General features: G+C 44.9%; 1 protein-coding gene across 2 annotated transcripts in view; it reads left to right on the forward strand.

The window, feature by feature from the left end:
* Positions 1-16,692, forward strand: part of FGFRL1 (fibroblast growth factor receptor like 1) — a 132,810-nt gene that overhangs the window by 61,893 nt on the left and 54,225 nt on the right. For both annotated transcript variants that reach the window (XM_072619917.1, XM_072619918.1), the window contains exon 3: positions 15,165-15,437. In XM_072619917.1, coding sequence (XP_072476018.1) covers positions 15,165-15,437 — 273 coding nt within the window. The remainder of the gene's footprint in view (positions 1-15,164; positions 15,438-16,692) is intronic.

The following is a 16,692-nucleotide window of genomic DNA, read 5'->3' on the forward strand; positions in this document are numbered from 1 at the left end:
GTGTGCCCCCACCACACCCCCATTTCCACCCAAGTAGATCCCTTGTGATGTCAGCCCAGTTTATTTTGGTATCGATCCCTCCTCCCTTGCTAGATGTAGTCACAGAAAGAACTGGGGGCTGAGGTACCTCATCAAGGCTTGCTTTGTTCAGAGTCTAGAGAAAAGAGTAATACTTAGCTCAGAGAAAGAAGATTGTATTTGAGAGTACATGGTGAGGTGGGAGTGCGTGCCCTTGGTGGGGCCTGCCAAGCTGGATAAAAGCTTCGAGTCCTGGGCCTTCAATGTCACTGGTTCTAGAATCCTGAGGAGGATGTGTCTGAGAAAACGGGATCAGGGAAGTCCTCAAGAAGGCAGAACCAGGGGTAGATGGGTAGGCCCATTATCTTGAAGGGGATCCCCGGCACCATTTTGTATTAGGTCTGATGACTGTCAGTGGAGGGACTCCTTTGTGACCAAGTTGTTTCAAACAGAGCTAGGAGGGCCAGGTCCCACATTCACCCCTTCATCCTGGGGGCAGAATAGGGTCTGCCTGCTTAAAGGCAAGAGGCTAACGTGGAGAAATCACATTGTGACCCGTGTGTCCTCACTCTTGTTCTCTCTTCTTAGAAGCAGGCGGCCTTTCGCTGTCCAGGCTGAGTCCACAGGGCAGAGGGGAAGGAGGGGTCTGGCATTTCTCCAAACCTTAAGTGGCTGCGTTGGAGGGGAGAGAGGAGAGCAAAGGGTCAAGAGCTGCCTGTTTCTGCTTTAGTGGCCCAAGTGGCCAAATGGGAACCTTCCTTGGCTGGGGAGAAAGGTTTCACAGGGTCATGGGATCACAGACCTACTACTTAAGGGGATGGTAGAGATCAACTCCTCCAGCCCTCACCTTCCACCCCCTCGTTTTACAAATAAGAAAATGGAGGCCTCGGGAGGTGGTGATTTTTCCCTGTCACACAGGTAGGAAGTAGCAGTGAGGATTCCAACAGAGAGCCTCTGACTCCTTCCTTTGCACTAAGCTGCCTGCCTCTTCCCTCAGTACCGCCTCTACAGAGGGGTCAGTGACTAAGAGCTCTGGGTATTGTATGGGAAACAGAAGAGAGGAGCCTTTGTCCTGCCTTCAGGCAGCTTACAATCTGGGGGACAGGAAGAGAGAGAGAATGAGGCCAGACAAGGCCAGACTACTAAGAAATATGGACTGGGGGAGATGCAGCATTTAGACAGTATGACCCAAAACTTTTAGTGCTGTGCAGGCTTTTGGGATACCTTGTAGAAGATGGCTATTCCTTATTCTTAAAGAGTTTAAAGGGCAGTAGGGGTTGAGATTCAGTACAGATAGCTATGATATGCCATCCTTGTTACATAAGTGCACCACAGAAGCATAAATAGGGTGCTAGGTAAAGGCCTGGGAAGGCTGAGGGGTAGGAAGGGAGTAATTGTTACAGGCACCAGGATGGAGGAAGGCTTCCTGGGAGAGGCAGCATCAAGCTGACCTTGAAGAGATTGGGTTAGAATTTATTAGGCCCAAGTGTTACTGGAAGGAAGCACTATTTGGTTTGGGGAGGTGGTCCTCAGAACCAAGTCATGAAGGATGGGCAAGACTTGGAGGTGGGAAGGGCAGTCCAGGAAGCAGGAATTCGGTGAACAAAGCTTCTGAAGTAGGAATGAGGTTGACCTGTGCTAGGGGAATAGCTAGAGACCTGGCCCTATTGGCTAGAAGGGAGAACATGGTTTGGAAAGGAGGATAGAATGTGGGAAAAGTTAAATTGGGACCTTATTGGAGAAAGCCTTGAATGTCATGCTAAGCAGTTTGGGCTTCATCTTCTACACTGCAGTGAAGTCTTTGCAGGGATCTGAGTTGCGCGTATGCATTTGAGTGCACAGACATGAGTAAATTGGTTATTTCAAAAAATGTCTTATTGGGGTATGTGTGTGTGTGTGTGTGTGTGTGTATGTGTGTTTTGTGGTCATTTCTCAATAATGACCCTTGTCCCCTCTCAGAACCTCTCCCTCTTCTCAAAGTACAATTAAGCAAAACCAATCAATACATCAGCCTTCTCTGGTAACACACAACTCATCCCAAACCTTTAGCCTGCCACTTTGTCTGATAGAGAGGGAAGTGTGCCTTAATCAGTTAATTAACAAACATCTCTACCCCTTTTCCTTTCTGCCCAGCATTGTGTGCAGCATTACACCATCTGTCTTCTCAAGTCACAAGTGATTGGTGCATTGACCAGGGTGCTGATCAGAGTTCGTGATGTTATTGTCCTTTGCATCATTTTGTATATTAAAAATACAAGTCTTTCTGAGAATCTCAAAATTCTTCTTATTTGTCCTTTCAGCAAAATAATCTTTTATTATGTTAATAAGCCACAAATTGTCTAGCCATCGGTTCCCCCTCCTTGGGTACCTTGCTTACAGTTCTTTGTTATTACAAAAAGGGCTGCTATGGAGATTTTGGTCCCTGTCGCTTCTTTGCATCTACCTTTGACCTCCTTGGGGTATATGACTAACAGTGGTGGTGTTGATGGGTCAAAGGATATATATAGTAGAGTGACGTTGCCAGAATGATCCCAAATTATTTTCCAAAATGGTTGGATCCATACAGCTTCACTTATAGTGTGTTAGTGTGCCTGTCATTCCACAGCCCCTTCAACATTGACTATCTTGGACTTTGTCAAAAACATCCCTGTATACATATATACATATATACTCATATACACACATATAGATACACTTATTTATTTATCTCTCCCCCCCCAAAAAAAATTTTCCTCTGATGCTTTTTGGAGACAATCCTGAACTTCGGACTGTTATACCAGGAGAGCAGACACCCTCCAGCAGGTGTACATAGGTCAGAGAGGCTCCAAGTCTGGGCTCCAAGATGAACCATGTGTCCAAAAGTCATAAATCAGGTTATATGGCCCTTTGAAGTTAACCTTTCCCTGTAGCCATCCTATAGGGCAGATCATACAGGGATCATTATTCTTGTTTTATAGATGAGGAGACTGAGATGCAGAGAAAAGGGGGAAAGAGAAAGAGACTTTCCCGGTAGATTCAGCACCGCAGTTGGAGTTAGAAGTCCTGGGTTGAAACCCTTTTCCACCACTTACTCTACCAGTAGGGCACTGGAAAAGGTACTCATCCTCTGTGGTTTCCATCCCTTCACCCACAAAGTGAAGATCTCCAGCTGGAAGAGACTTTAGACATCTAGTGAAGTGACTTGCCTAAAGTCATACAGATAAACATAACCTTACATACAGATCAGTTGGTTGGTTGTTGTCCTTCATTCTCGAAAAGGAGCAAAATGGCAACACTGTGTTGGGGTCAGCTGGGGTGGCTGATCAGACCAGTATAAACTCAGAAGGCTCTTCTACAGATCAGGCACGAACATTTGGAGGGATATGTCTCTAAATTTGTGCATCTTACAGTTAAGTAAATTGTGGGCATGAATGTAAACTGTGGAGGTGGGATCTGAATTCTTTTCCACTTACTGAGTTCAGTTGTCTTTCCTTGGTACTCCACTGCCCCAACTAGATGACCTCCGAGATTCCTTCTAGTTCTACACCCATGATGCTGTGACCCTGAGTATCAGATCCAGGATTCAAACCCCCATTTCCAAGTGTTTTCCACACCATCGCAGTAGCTTAACTCAGAAAGACTCCTTGCAGCAACTGAACTTGTCAGCTTCCTTCAACAACAGCAGTTCGTGAGGTCCTACAGAGGCAAAGTGATGTTGGAGTTTTCATTGGTGGAGGGAGTCCTGAGATGGATGCATTTCGAGACTAGATGTTGAGTGAATTGGCCATTTGCAAGAAGACCAGTTAGAAAGAAGTTGTTAACTGAGGGAACTGTAACTGACCTGAACTGGGGAAGAATTGATTTTTACCACTGTTTTCCCTCTTATTAAGTGGGATGAAGGGTAAGCTGGTCAGAGGTGAGCCTCCAGACGGATTCTCTGTTCAGGAGGGATTAGGGTTTGGTTTCAGGAAAGGGTAAGAAATTGGCAGCTAGACTGGCGAGACCTTAATCCACCTAGACTCCTCAGCTGAGGCACAGTGAGAACTTTTGGGCTGATCTCCTGGTAACTCTGGGCTGGGCCCTAGGCTCTGGTTGTACTAGGCCAGTTCACACCCAACATCCCAGGACCCAGGGGCCAATGCTGCCTCCCACAGGAAGCCCACTCATTAAGGATGTGCATGCACTTGAATCAATTTAAATTTTACTTCGTATAGAAGATCAGTTTTTGATTCTCCACAGCTCCCGCAGAAGGGGGAATGGGAGCTTCCCTTGAAATGACCTTGTGTCTACTTTTATGTATAGCTGTCATCTTCCCTTATAGATTATAAGCCTCCTGAAGGCAGGGACTATTTCTCCTTTATCTTTTGTATGCCCGCTGCCTACCTAACCCAGTGTCTGATAATGACTGCTTAATAAAATGCTTTGATTTTGATTACTGCGTGGATGGATCTTCTTTCCATCAGTGTAAGTTGCAAGCCTTCTACGCCTTTGTTCTTGTTCATTTCCTTTCATACGTCCTTCATAGAAGATCTGCCTAGAAGTCTTCTAGTATTTCAGGCATATCAACCCAGTGCTCAGCAGTCCAGGTCCATCTGTTATCCCTCCATCTTGATGCATGAGTGACCCACCTCGTTTTCCAGCCATAATCTGTCCTTTATGAAATTTTTATGTCTCCTTGAGTACACGTAATTTTTGTTAATATGTTGTAGTCTACTTATCTATACCATGTGTCTTTCCGTTGCCCTTTGGACGTCATACAATTTTGATGCTTTCCAGACTGCTGCTCCATGACTCAGAGACAGATAGCATCTCTGGGAGAATATTAGTGTGAAAAAAGATGCTTAGGCAGGAGAGAACAAGTTGAGATTGTTTAATTCACTGCTAATTCTTCAGAGGTTATTTTTGCTTCCTCTCTTCGTCCTTCTTTTCTCTGCCCATCCATCTACTGTGTCTCAGACTTATATATTAACTCCGTGGGCTGACTGTCCACCCAACTGTATGTCATCATATGGCCAATACTCATTGGTCATCCATTTTGTTTTTCCTGTGTAGATTACCAAATTTATTTCTTCTGAATGGCAGTGAATCCCACTGAGAAGTCTCTTCAGTACTTTAGGGTTTAATGGAATTAGTAAAATGTCAGATGCAAATGGGAGCATCTGGAGAACCTCACCATCCATATGAAATCCTCCTTCCATTTAGAATCTGTGCAGGACTTACTCCAAGGTTATGGTAAAACCCTGCTCATTTGACATTCATAATGTCAGGGTCAATGAAGAAAGTTCTCTGTAATCAATTATATTAAAGGGAAGTTTTGTGGTGTTAAAACATTATGGAAATGTTGTTAGCAATAATGTTATGCATAGTAGATACCCTATTGGAAGACAGCCATCCAGTCATGGTGGGGGGGGGGGGTGGGGTTGTGATTATTGTTGGAGTTTTTGACTTTTTGAGAGAGTACTCAGTACAGAGGTACATTTTTTCTGCACCCCTCAGTCATTTGTACAGTGACGATTTGGCTTGGTGTAGAGAATCATAAGGAAAACGCAACCTGTTCCCTTGCTTATATATATTTTAAAGAATATTCTCAATATGTGCATGGATCTTTTTTAATAAAGATATTTCAGAGATGATTGAGGGGGCATGTGAGTTGATAGTTATATTTTTATTATATTATATTATTATATATTATATTATATTATATTATTATATTATATATTTTTTTGGTTGCCTTTTTGGGGTTGTGATCTCTGTTCTTTTAGAAAGGTTCCTTCCTTGTTCAAGTACTTGAAAAAATCAGGCCCTGGCTTCTCTAAAAATTATGGCACCTGTAGACTTTAGGACATGGCCATCTGAGAATTTATTTTGCTTGACTATGCATATTTATTACAAGGGTTTTGCCTTCCTTCCTTCTTTCTTTTTCTTCCTTCCTTTCTTCCCTCCTTCCCTCCCTCCCTCCCTCCTTCCCTCCCTCCCTCCCTTCCTTCTTTCCTTCCTTCCAATTATGGGATTAGGTTCAAATGTGAAGAGAACAGAAGGAAATCCCAATTACAGATGAATGAACAGGACTTTAACCAATACAAAATAATCGACAAATGCTCCTGGGAGACCGCAATGAGGAGGCAAAGAGATGTACAAGATTTCCTAGGCAGGAAAGGTGTGACCTTGTTCAAAGTCACAAAGCAAGGCAGTGGCAGAACCTGGGACCCCTCCTCCTCAATGAAAAATTCTTTCAACTACTCCATGGGTGTTATATTGGCATCGTACGATTTAGAGATGGAGGAAAACTTAGAGAAAACAGAGTCCAGGGATTCTTAACCCAGGGTCTGTGAACTTGGGTTAAAATTTCTTTTTGTAACTGTGTTTCAACTTAATAAATTTTCTTTGTGTTTCTATTCATTTTGCATTTAAAAATATTATTCTGAGATGAAGTTCATAGGCCCTACCAGGCTACCAAAGGTGTCCAAGACATAAAAAAAATCAAGAATCTTGCAATTAGTCCAATTCCTTCATTTGACAGATGAGGAAACTGAGGTTCAGAGACCAGAAGTACTTTCCCAAGGTCACACAAGTAGCATTTGGATCTGAGTCCTCTGACTTCAGATCCATTTTCTTGTCACTTACTCACCATGCCACGTTCTTGACTTGAAGAAAAGTGGGGAAAGCCTCTTTGGTGTTCTTCCAGTAGAAAATCTCGTCCTTACTACTTGTTTACTTGTGTGGCTTTGAGCAAATCATTTCCCCTCTCTGAACCTCAGTTTACCCATCTATAAAGTAAAGAAGTTGGTCTAGATGCCTCCAAAGTCCCTTGGGGAGATCAAGATGGCGCATGATCATTTGATTCTTCCATATGATCCAGTTTTTATTTGGCATGGTTTATCTAGTATAGGTAAAAACCCATGGCCAGAGCTATGTGATGTGAGATAAATTTCTTTCCCTTGCTGGACCTCAGTTTCCCTATCTATAAACGAGGAGGTAGGATTAGATGGCCTCTATTGGCCCTTCTTGCTGTGATGCTCTGTGAATGAGCCCTGTGAGAAAGTGCTGGGAGGAATAATAGCTTCCATATTTGTCAAACCCTTCCCATGATCATGTGAAGAAGGCCTCCATGGTGGGTCCACGCTCCAGTAAGTCAGTTATTTACAAATATCACCCAGGCGGGTCCGGAGCCTGGCTCCCTGTCAGCCCTCCACTGTGGTGGTTTCTCTCCTTCCCTGCAGACATAAACAATGACACTTAGAATTTCCTGTCGGGGAGCCTGGCGGGCAGTGTATGTCTCTGAGGGAAGTGGCTAATTATTTATTAAACCAGGGTGTGCCGAAAGTGGGTTACACATGGCTTCTTGGGCGGCTGGGGGCGGAGGGGTGATGGGAGAGGATCTGTGTTTGCACACTCGTGCTTGTTCTATGGGAACCAGGAGCTGTGGGAAGGAAAGGAGGAGATTGGGTCCATCCTGTCATGTTTCTTCATTCAGTCCTTTCAACTCCATTCATGAGCACTGGCGTGGAGGTCAGCAGACTGGGTTCAAGTCCAAGCTCTGGCTGCCTCTGGTGAGCTCTCTGACTGAGATGAGCCCCCAGTCCCACCCTCGCTCTCCCTTCCTTTCCTCCTCCATTACCTGGGGTGCAGGTGGATAACAGCTGGAACTCCCCCCCTCCCACGCTTGCTAGAAGGAAGCTTAAACCCTTGTAAACTTTAAATCAGAGCCTGTGGTATGCAGAACATGTACAGAAGATAACCAGATCCTGTGGTGCCTGCCCTCAGGGAACTTCTAGTACAGGGCCTGAGATGACGGTAATAGAAATTAGAATAGAAGGCAAAGATCCCTTCCTGTTGGCTGGGGATGGGCTGAGGGCATGGAATTAGGAAAGGCTTTGTGGAGGAGTCTTTAGTTGGAAGATGTCTATTCTCTCTCTTCCTTTACCTGGGGAAGGCAACACTGGCTCTAAGCAGATTGTGATAGATGCTGGAGGATTCTTTTCTTATGTGACTTTGTTTTCCCCAGCCATTCTGGGGGCCCTCAGGGCAAGGAGTCTCTCTCCGCCTTCCCAGCTCCTCACACAGGGTAGGGGTGGGGGACAGAGGTCCCCTGTGGGACTGGGCGCCTGGGGACGATAGGAGTTCACTCCCATTTCCTGGTTTTAAAATTAAGAGGCAACAAAAGCATTCTTTTGGTGGCTGTGAAAGTCTTCCTAAAGAAGTTAAACTGAGCTTTAATTTAATGCAAGGGAGTTTACAGAGACTGAGGATGAAAAGCACTTGGATTGGGCAGAGAGAAGGCGGGATCATTCTCAGCATCATAGGACCCTAGATTCAGAATTGGACGCCATCCCAGAAACCATCTAGTCCTCATTCAGTCCTCACAAACAGTCCCAGGAGGCAGATGCTATTTTTTTTTATTTTAGCATATTATTTTTATTTTCCCCAGTTACATGTAAAAACAATTTTTGACATTCGTTTTTAAAATTTTGAGTTCCAAATTCTCTCCCTTCCTCCCTCCCCAAACCCCCTCACTGAGAAGGCAAGCCGTTAGATATATAGGTTATATATGGCAGACACTATTATTAACCCCATTTTCCAGATGAGGAAACTAAGGTCCAGAGACGTTATGTGAATTTCTCAATGTCGTGCAGCAAGCATCTGAAGTAGGATTTGAACCTAGTTCCATGTCCCTTATTTTAATAACAGGAAAACTAGGAATCAGAGGAGAGAGAAGGGGTTTTTCTGGTAGCACATGGAAAATTAGTTGCACTGTTGAAATGTACAATATCCATTGAGGAGCTCTTACCACCTCTTCATAGTTATTTGTTAGTAAGGACTTGACCAGAGCCAAAGGAAATAGAAATCTTTGTTACCACTTTGTTCTGGAAGGAGGGACCGCTGTTTTCCCTTGGTCTCTGCCAAGCTCTGTGGTTCTCTATTCCTTAACCTTAGGCAAGGTATTTCCAGTTACCCCTCCATGATCTTTCAAGTGGTTTTTGACTCAACAGTAAAATTTCAAGACTGATTGCTAAATAAGCCTCACCAAATCTCTGCCCTTGGAGAGGTGGAGTGATGGTTGGTTTAGTGGGTAAAGAGGAGACCTTGAAGTTCGAAAGTCAGGAAGCCCTGAGTTCAGATCCTGACCCTAGGTGAGTCACTGCCCAATTTACTCATCTGTAAAATAGGGTGGATTACACCATCTCTCTCCCAGGGTTGTTGTAAGGATCAAATGAGATAACATAGATGAACTGCTTTTCATACCTTCAAGTGTAATTTAAACATCATCACCCCCCTACTTTGCAGACCACTGAGTCACCATTACCTGGCTGGGTGAGTCCTTTCCCTAGGCCTCAGTTTCCCTATCTGTAAAATGTGTGGGGACTCTCTAGCTGCAGAACCCCCAGTTCTGACCTCCTAGCCCTTCTGGCCCTCTCAGCTCTGACAGACTAGTTTTTATTGGGGAGTTGGATGAAAACTGGGCTGCCTTTCTGCCAGTGTGGGCCTTCTCAAGGAAATCTTCTTTTCATGGGATGCGGACGTGTCTGCTATTAAACAGTAAAACATGTGCAACCCTCGGGACTCTTAAAACTTCTTTAAAATTTCTTTATAAACTTTACAATACAGCGTGTGGGTGTATACAGTTCTTTCCAATCCAACAGGCTGTACAAGGCCCCTGGCCTCCCCAGGAATTTCTTCGTTGTAATTGTTTTGGAGCATGTTTTTTGGGGGGAGTGTGTATGAGTAAAGTACCGTTTGATGATTTCTCTGGGATGGGATGGGTGGTATGTGGCCAGGAGCTGAACTTGGGAGAACAGTGGCCCCTTTTTCCAGGGTCATTAGATCAGACTCTCAGAGCATTCAAGCTTTAGTCTATGGGATGGCAGGACTGAAGGACCTCTTAGAAGGGTCATCAGCCGACTCTACCCATTGTACAGGTTGGGAAACAGAGGCTTGACAAGAGAGTTCTTGCTTAAGGTCCCACAGAGACTCAACAGCAGAGCTGAGATCAGAACTGACGTCTCCTGCCTCCCCAGCCACGGTTCTTTGCCCTCCACAAGCTGCGTTTTGAAAAGCCTTTGCCCATGGGAAGGCAGGAATGTGGAGAGTGAACTGACCCTCCCTTTCCCTCTGAGGTGTTGCTAAATCTCTAGCCAAGGCTCCAATTGCTATCAAAACAGAGAGTATCTAGTGGGTTTCCGGAAGGATTGTAAATCAAGTTTTAATACAGGGCCGGAGCTTGGGGAGTGCATGAACTTTTCAATCTGACCCAAGGATCCTGGTTCTTGTACCCTCATGCCCTCATCTCAGGAGCTCCAAGAAGGAAATGGGGCCTAGGAGCCCCAGTCTTATCAAGTATCCTTCCCCCAGGGGATTCTTTCCAGCCCATCCCTTCCCTTTACCTCCTCTTCATTCTGCTTCCCTCAAGCATTCCCATCTTCCTGAAATGCTTGGTTGGCGGGCATCCAGGGGTGTTGTGCATGGGGGAGGAACAATTTCTGGGGGATGGGGCAGTAGGAGGTGGCTGGAATCCTTGTAGAAGGAGAATCGAAGAAGGATCTCTGTCACCCCTCCCAGGAGCCTGCCGCCACTGGGATCGCTGATGGGAACGGATACTGACCCAGCTGTTTGGGGAAGACAGGTGTGGGGCTGCCCCTTCCCAGGCAGGGCCAGCCTGAGTCCAGGCCCTCTGCCTTCCTTTTAGATGCAAATAGCTTAGCACATTTGTCTGGGAGTAAGTGAGCTGAAATATTTAAACAAATAAAGTGATGGTGAGCACTCCAGCGTTGTCCAGGTACCCCATGGTGTATTTTGACAAAGGGAAGTTATGTGTACACGCACATGCACCTAGAGACAGAGAGGCCTGATGTGGATACGGAGCTGCAGACACGCAACACCACAAAGAAATGACTATACACAGAGACAGATGCACAGTCACAAATGTACACAGAGGCAAAATTGGTATGCATTTGTGTGTCTGTGTGTGCATCTTTGTATCCCTGTGTGTTTACCAAGTCATGGACAGAGTAGAGGAGTTTGAACTTTTCTTGGGAAGCAATAGGGAATTATTGAAGATTCTTGAGGCAGGAAATGATCTGATTAGATCCATGATTTAAGAAAGATGATTTTTCTTTTTTTTAAAAAAAGTTTAAAATTTTTATTCCAAACTTAACAAACTCCAAACAAAATGAAAATTTTCATGTATGTGGGAGAACAGAAGAAGAGAACTGTCCAGAAAACTGCAGACCTCTGTTAGGTACAATTTGCCCAAGGAAGATTATTCTAACAGGACTGGTGAAGGACAAGATGGGGGGAAGAAAAACCTGTTAGGAAGCTACTGTCCAGCCAGATGATGACCAAGGTGGTGCGGCAGGGCAAGGGAGAGAGAAAGAAATTAGTTTGAGAAGTGTAGCCATGGAAGGGACAAGACCTGGTGATTGGTTGTAGGAGGGAAGGAACCAGGAAGAACCAAGGATAAGTCCAAGACACACAGCTCAGGTTTTATTATGACAGTTACTGAGAAAATAGTATTCAGTATAAAACACGGAGGTTATATAACAGCAGCTTTAATTCCTCATGCTTCTGAGAAATAGGTAGACAGGCAGAATATTTATTAAATACTTCCCATGACACAGGCATTGTGCCAAGTGCCAGGATTGCAAATAGAAGTAGGTAAGACTGTCCCAGTAAGGATAGCATCACTTGCTTCATGGCCTCCTCCATTGGGATATCTGGGTATTACAAAGAGATTCCTTACTATCTTGGTTTCTGTTCAAGAGCTAAACACGGTGTCTCTTTCCAGACTCTGAGCTATCCAGGTCTGCCAGTAGTGGGCTTGTAACTTAGAATATGTTGGGTGCACCAGTGAGGTATCAGTAACATGGGGTCACTCCAGCAAGAGAGTCCTGGATCGACTGTGAGAGTCAGGGGAGGTTTATTTCTGAGCCTGCTGCGTACAGCAGATTTCTTTTGAAGAGGTCGAGGTCACTCAACTCTGGGGGAGCTCACAGCCCTGTAGAGCAGAAAGGAAATGAAAGAACAAGACAAGATTACAGTATCATACTTTAAAGATATAGGCAAAGTTAGTAAACATTTATGAGATGCCTTCTGAATACAAAGCCCTTTTTCTTGGCTTTAAAGGTCCCAGGTAGTAGATGGGCATGTAAGGGGCATAGTGAATGGACTTCTGGGGGTGGAGTTGGAAAGATCTGAGGTCAAATCCAGCCTCACACACTAGCTGTGTGACCTTGAGCCAGTCACTTAACCCTGTTTGCCTCAGTGTCCTCATCTGTCAGAGAGGGATAATAGTAGCACCTCCTTGCCAGGGTTGTTGTGGCGATCCAATGAGGTAATATTTGTAAAGAGTCTGGTACACAGTAGGCAGTATATAAATGTTAGCTATTACTATTATTATATAGTACGCTGTAGTGAAAACGAATGCTGGGCTTTTTAATCAGGAGAGATCTAGGTTTTAATCCTGACTCTATCAAGTTGTAGCTGTGTGACCCTGAACAAATCACTAAATTCTCATGCGTTAGTTCCCTCATCTGTACAATAATATTAGTCCTTGCCCAAGCTAATCACCCCAGGCTTGCTCACAAGGCATTTATCCTTCTTGTTGTTGTTCATTTGTGACCCCATTTGAAGTTTTCTTGGAGTGGTTTGCCATTTTATTCTCCAGCGCATTTTACAGATGAGGAAAGTGAGGCAGCCGGGGTTAAGTGACTTACCTAAGGTCACACAGCTAATAAGTATCTGAGGTTGGATTTGAACTCAGGTCCTCCTGACTCCAGGACTGGTGCTCTGTCCCCTGAACTACCTAACTGCCCTTGTAGAACTTTTAGCTTCTTTTATCATTGTCATCACTGAGTTATAAGTGGATAGTGGGGACTCAGAGAAGGGGAGGAATCACTGTGGACCAGGGATGGAATGGGAAAGTTTCAGGGAGAAGTCAGGGCTTTAACTGGATCAAGCCTTGTATGATCAACTCCATGGTAGGTGAGAAACAGGTAGAATAAGGTGGTATCCTTTCAAAGCATTTTCCTCATCACTGGTGACTCTTTCAGAGAAGTGGGGGAGGGGTTATCTCCATTTGACAGAATGGAAAACTGAGGTCTATTCACATGTATAATCAGTATATTACTTACCTTCTCAAGGGGTGGGGGAGGGAGAGAACTTAGAACTCAAAATTTTAAAAAATAAATATGAAAAATTTTAAAAATGTAATTGGGAAATATTTACTGAAATAAAAATATATATAAAATGGATATATATGTATGTATGTATGTATACATACATACATGTATATATACACACACATACACACTATATATGTGTGTATATGTGTACTATATATACATATATATACACACACATATACATACACACACACATATAAAAATGAGGTCCAGAAAAAGACATTAGTGGCAGGCCTGGAACTAGTCCTCATGCGTCCCAACTCCCAGTCTAGGGCAGTTTCCCTCAAATAGGCCAGCACCTACCCTGATCTTTAAAAACCTTCTGGTCCTTCTGAGTCCCACTTCTAGCTCCATGAAGAACCAGAGAGGAGGTCAGAACACAGGAGGAGCCAGCTCCTTCCAGCTCTGGGCCCAGCTAGCTAGGGTGGGGGACATGCAAGGAATCTTATCTCACCAGACCCTCTGACCGGGATCCAAGGTTGATTTGGCCCGAGATTAATCTGTGTGTCCCTGGGGTGGGAGTGAGGGGGCAGGGAGAGGGAAGGAGGCTAGGTCAGCAAGGAATCAGCACGTGGAAGGACGATCCTGGGCTGTTCGGTAAAGAAATGTGCTATCTTGCAAATTCTTCATCCTCAACAACTGCTCTGCTTCCCTCTGCCATTCTCCCACCTCCAGGGTGACCACAGGCTGACCTTTAGAACTGCTGTACCTAGAAATGCATGAAGGAATTAGGACTCCTTGTTTTGGAGGGCCTGTCCTGTTACTCATTTGGGCTTCAGGGTATCTGAGGAGCAATCATGGAGGAGTTAGGAAGGAACATGGTTTCCCTGGGGCTTGGAGGTGAGTGTGAGTGAGTGAGTGAGTGAGTGTGTGTGTGTGTGTGTGTATATGTGTGTATATGTGTATGTATATGTAAATATGCATGTATATATGTATGTATGTGTACGTGCATGTATGTGTGCATGTGTGTGTGTGTGTGTGTGTGTGTGTGTGTGTGTGTGTGAGCCCTTGAAGTCTGAGGGGAAGGAGAAACCACAGTGCTGGACAGAGCAGAGTAAACTCTTTTTCTTTCCTTTTAAATTTTTATTCTGAATTAAAGTGAGCATTTCCCTATGTAAAGTAGAAGGGAGAAGAAAGCGAATTGTATGGGAAGCAGCTAGTCTCTCAGGATTCCTTGCTAAAGGGATTAAAGTATATTATAGTTTCAACATAGAACTTTCAAAGCTATCTTGTTTGTCTATGTCTCCTGAAATTCTCTTTTTCCTGTTGATTTGTAAAAATCTTTCATCCTCTTTTCTTTCTTTTCTTTGGATTATGCTCCGTCTTCCTCTCCCCTCCATGCATTTAGCACATACTGGGTTCTTAAAAATATATTTATTCATTGAATAATGGATTGAAAAAAGGGATTTAAAAACTCCTTACAACTAATATGCACAATGAAGCAAAACAAATTCCCACTTTAGTCTTGTTTGAAAACTGAAATATCTTTCTGCACCGTGAGTTCATCACTTCTCCGTCAGGAGCAGGATCATGGCTAATCTTTGCATTGTTGAGAGTGATCTTGCCAAGTTATTGTCATCTTTGTTTGTTTGATGACGCTGTTGTGATTATGGATATTGTTTTTTGGGCACAAAGTGAATTCTTGTTAAAGACTGAGGAGCCTTTGGTGGGTGGTGTGGTGGGAAAGCGTCGGTCCCAGAATCTGGAGACCTGAGTTTGAATCTTAGCTTTGCCACTTATTATCTGTGTGACTTTGGGCAGATCACTTCCTTTATCTGGGCCTCAATTGCTCTATAAACTGAGGGAATTGGCTTAAATAGTCTCTAGGGTCCTGTGATTCTATGAGACTCAAGAAGCCAGACATCAAATGCCAGGAATCCATCCGAGGTCTCCCAAGTCCAAGGCCAGTGCTGGTGTAAGGGGCAAAGGGGTGAATCCTCAGACTGCTGGAAGAGAGCCCAGCTCAATTATATTCCTCTCGTCCTGTAGGCCCTCCGAGGATCTCTGACCGTGTGGCCCCCAGGCAGTCGGCAAGGCTGGGGAGGACCGTCAAACTCTTGTGCCCTGTGGAAGGGGACCCACCGCCCCTCACCATGTGGACTAAGGACGGGCGCACCATCCACAGCGGCTGGGCCCGTTTTCGAGTCCTCCCCCAGGGCTTGAAGATCAAGGAAGTGGAACAAGGGGATGCTGGTACCTATGTATGCAAGGCCACCAATGGCTTCGGCAGCCTGAGTGTCAATTATACACTCATTGTGATGGGTGAGTGTGATCGTGCCCTGAGAAAGGGTGGGCAGTGCTGGGCATGGGAGAGAAAGAGGGTGAAACCAGGCCGGAGCTGAGGGCAGGCGAATTGGTGGGTAGAAGGGTAGTAGGGGGAAAGTACTGGAGATGACTTATCCCATACAACATGGAGGCAGGGCAGGGGGTGTTCTCAGGCCAGTGCTCAGTACCAACCATCAGGCTGGAGGAATGTGGCTGGATGGAAAGCATTATTCCATGGGGAGTGTGACTAGAGGAAAGGACGTGGTCAATGTTGGACATAAGTTGGGATGGTCAGTGTTGGATAACTGAGAGCTCGGGTAGAGAATGTCTCAGAGTAGCTAAGAGCACAGAAAATTGGCAAGGAAAAGCAAGGACAAACAATGGAGTAGAATGGATGTAACATTGAGTTTAGAGCCCCAGGAGCTGGGTTCAAGTGCTGACTCTGCCATTTAATATATGTGTGTGTGTGTGTGTGTGTGTGTGTGTGTGTGTGTGAGAGAGAGAGAGAGAGAGAGAGAGAGAGAGAGAGAGAGAGAGAGAGAGAGAGAGAGAGAGAGAGAGATTGAGAGACAGACTGACAGACCTTGGGCAAGTCTTTGCCCTCTCTGCCTCAGCTCCTACATCTGAAGAAAAAAGAGAAGGGTTAGGCTGGAAGGGCATTTGGGTGTCTTCTCTCTCTAGATCCTAGGAAGTCCCTTATATGAGTGCTCATATGTATGCATTTTGGCATGTATGATTCCCTTGAAACTGAGGCAAAGTATAGAAAGCAGAATATATGATTGAAGTCATTCTGAAGCCCCTCTGTGTTTCTTTGAAACCTTTCTATCCCACACAAGACCAGGACCTCAGAGCCTTCCTGTTGCTCAGCCTAGGAGTCGAGCATCACATCCTCCTTTGGCCTGGGTCCTCTGGGAAGGATCTAATTGAGGACTGACACAGGAAGGGATGCCTCAGTAACTGGTGAGCTCCCATGCCTGGAGGTCTTCAAGCAGAGGTCAACTGGCATCCCTTGTTAGGGATACTGTAGGTGAGGTGCCTGTGGAGGGCTTGACATCTGGTGTTTCTAATCCTAAATACAGAATTGATAATGGAGAGACCTGGGTTTGGGTTTCATCTTGAACATTCAATGACTGTGTGACCTTAAATACATCAGTTTTCCTCTCTTTAGCCTTGGTATTCTCATCTGGAGGATGGGAACATTAATACTTTCATTACTTATCTCCCAACGTTGTAGGGGGAAGCACTTTGGAAA

This window comes from Notamacropus eugenii, chromosome 6 (genome assembly GCF_028372415.1).
Source record: "Notamacropus eugenii isolate mMacEug1 chromosome 6, mMacEug1.pri_v2, whole genome shotgun sequence".
NCBI lineage: Eukaryota > Metazoa > Chordata > Mammalia > Diprotodontia > Macropodidae > Notamacropus > Notamacropus eugenii.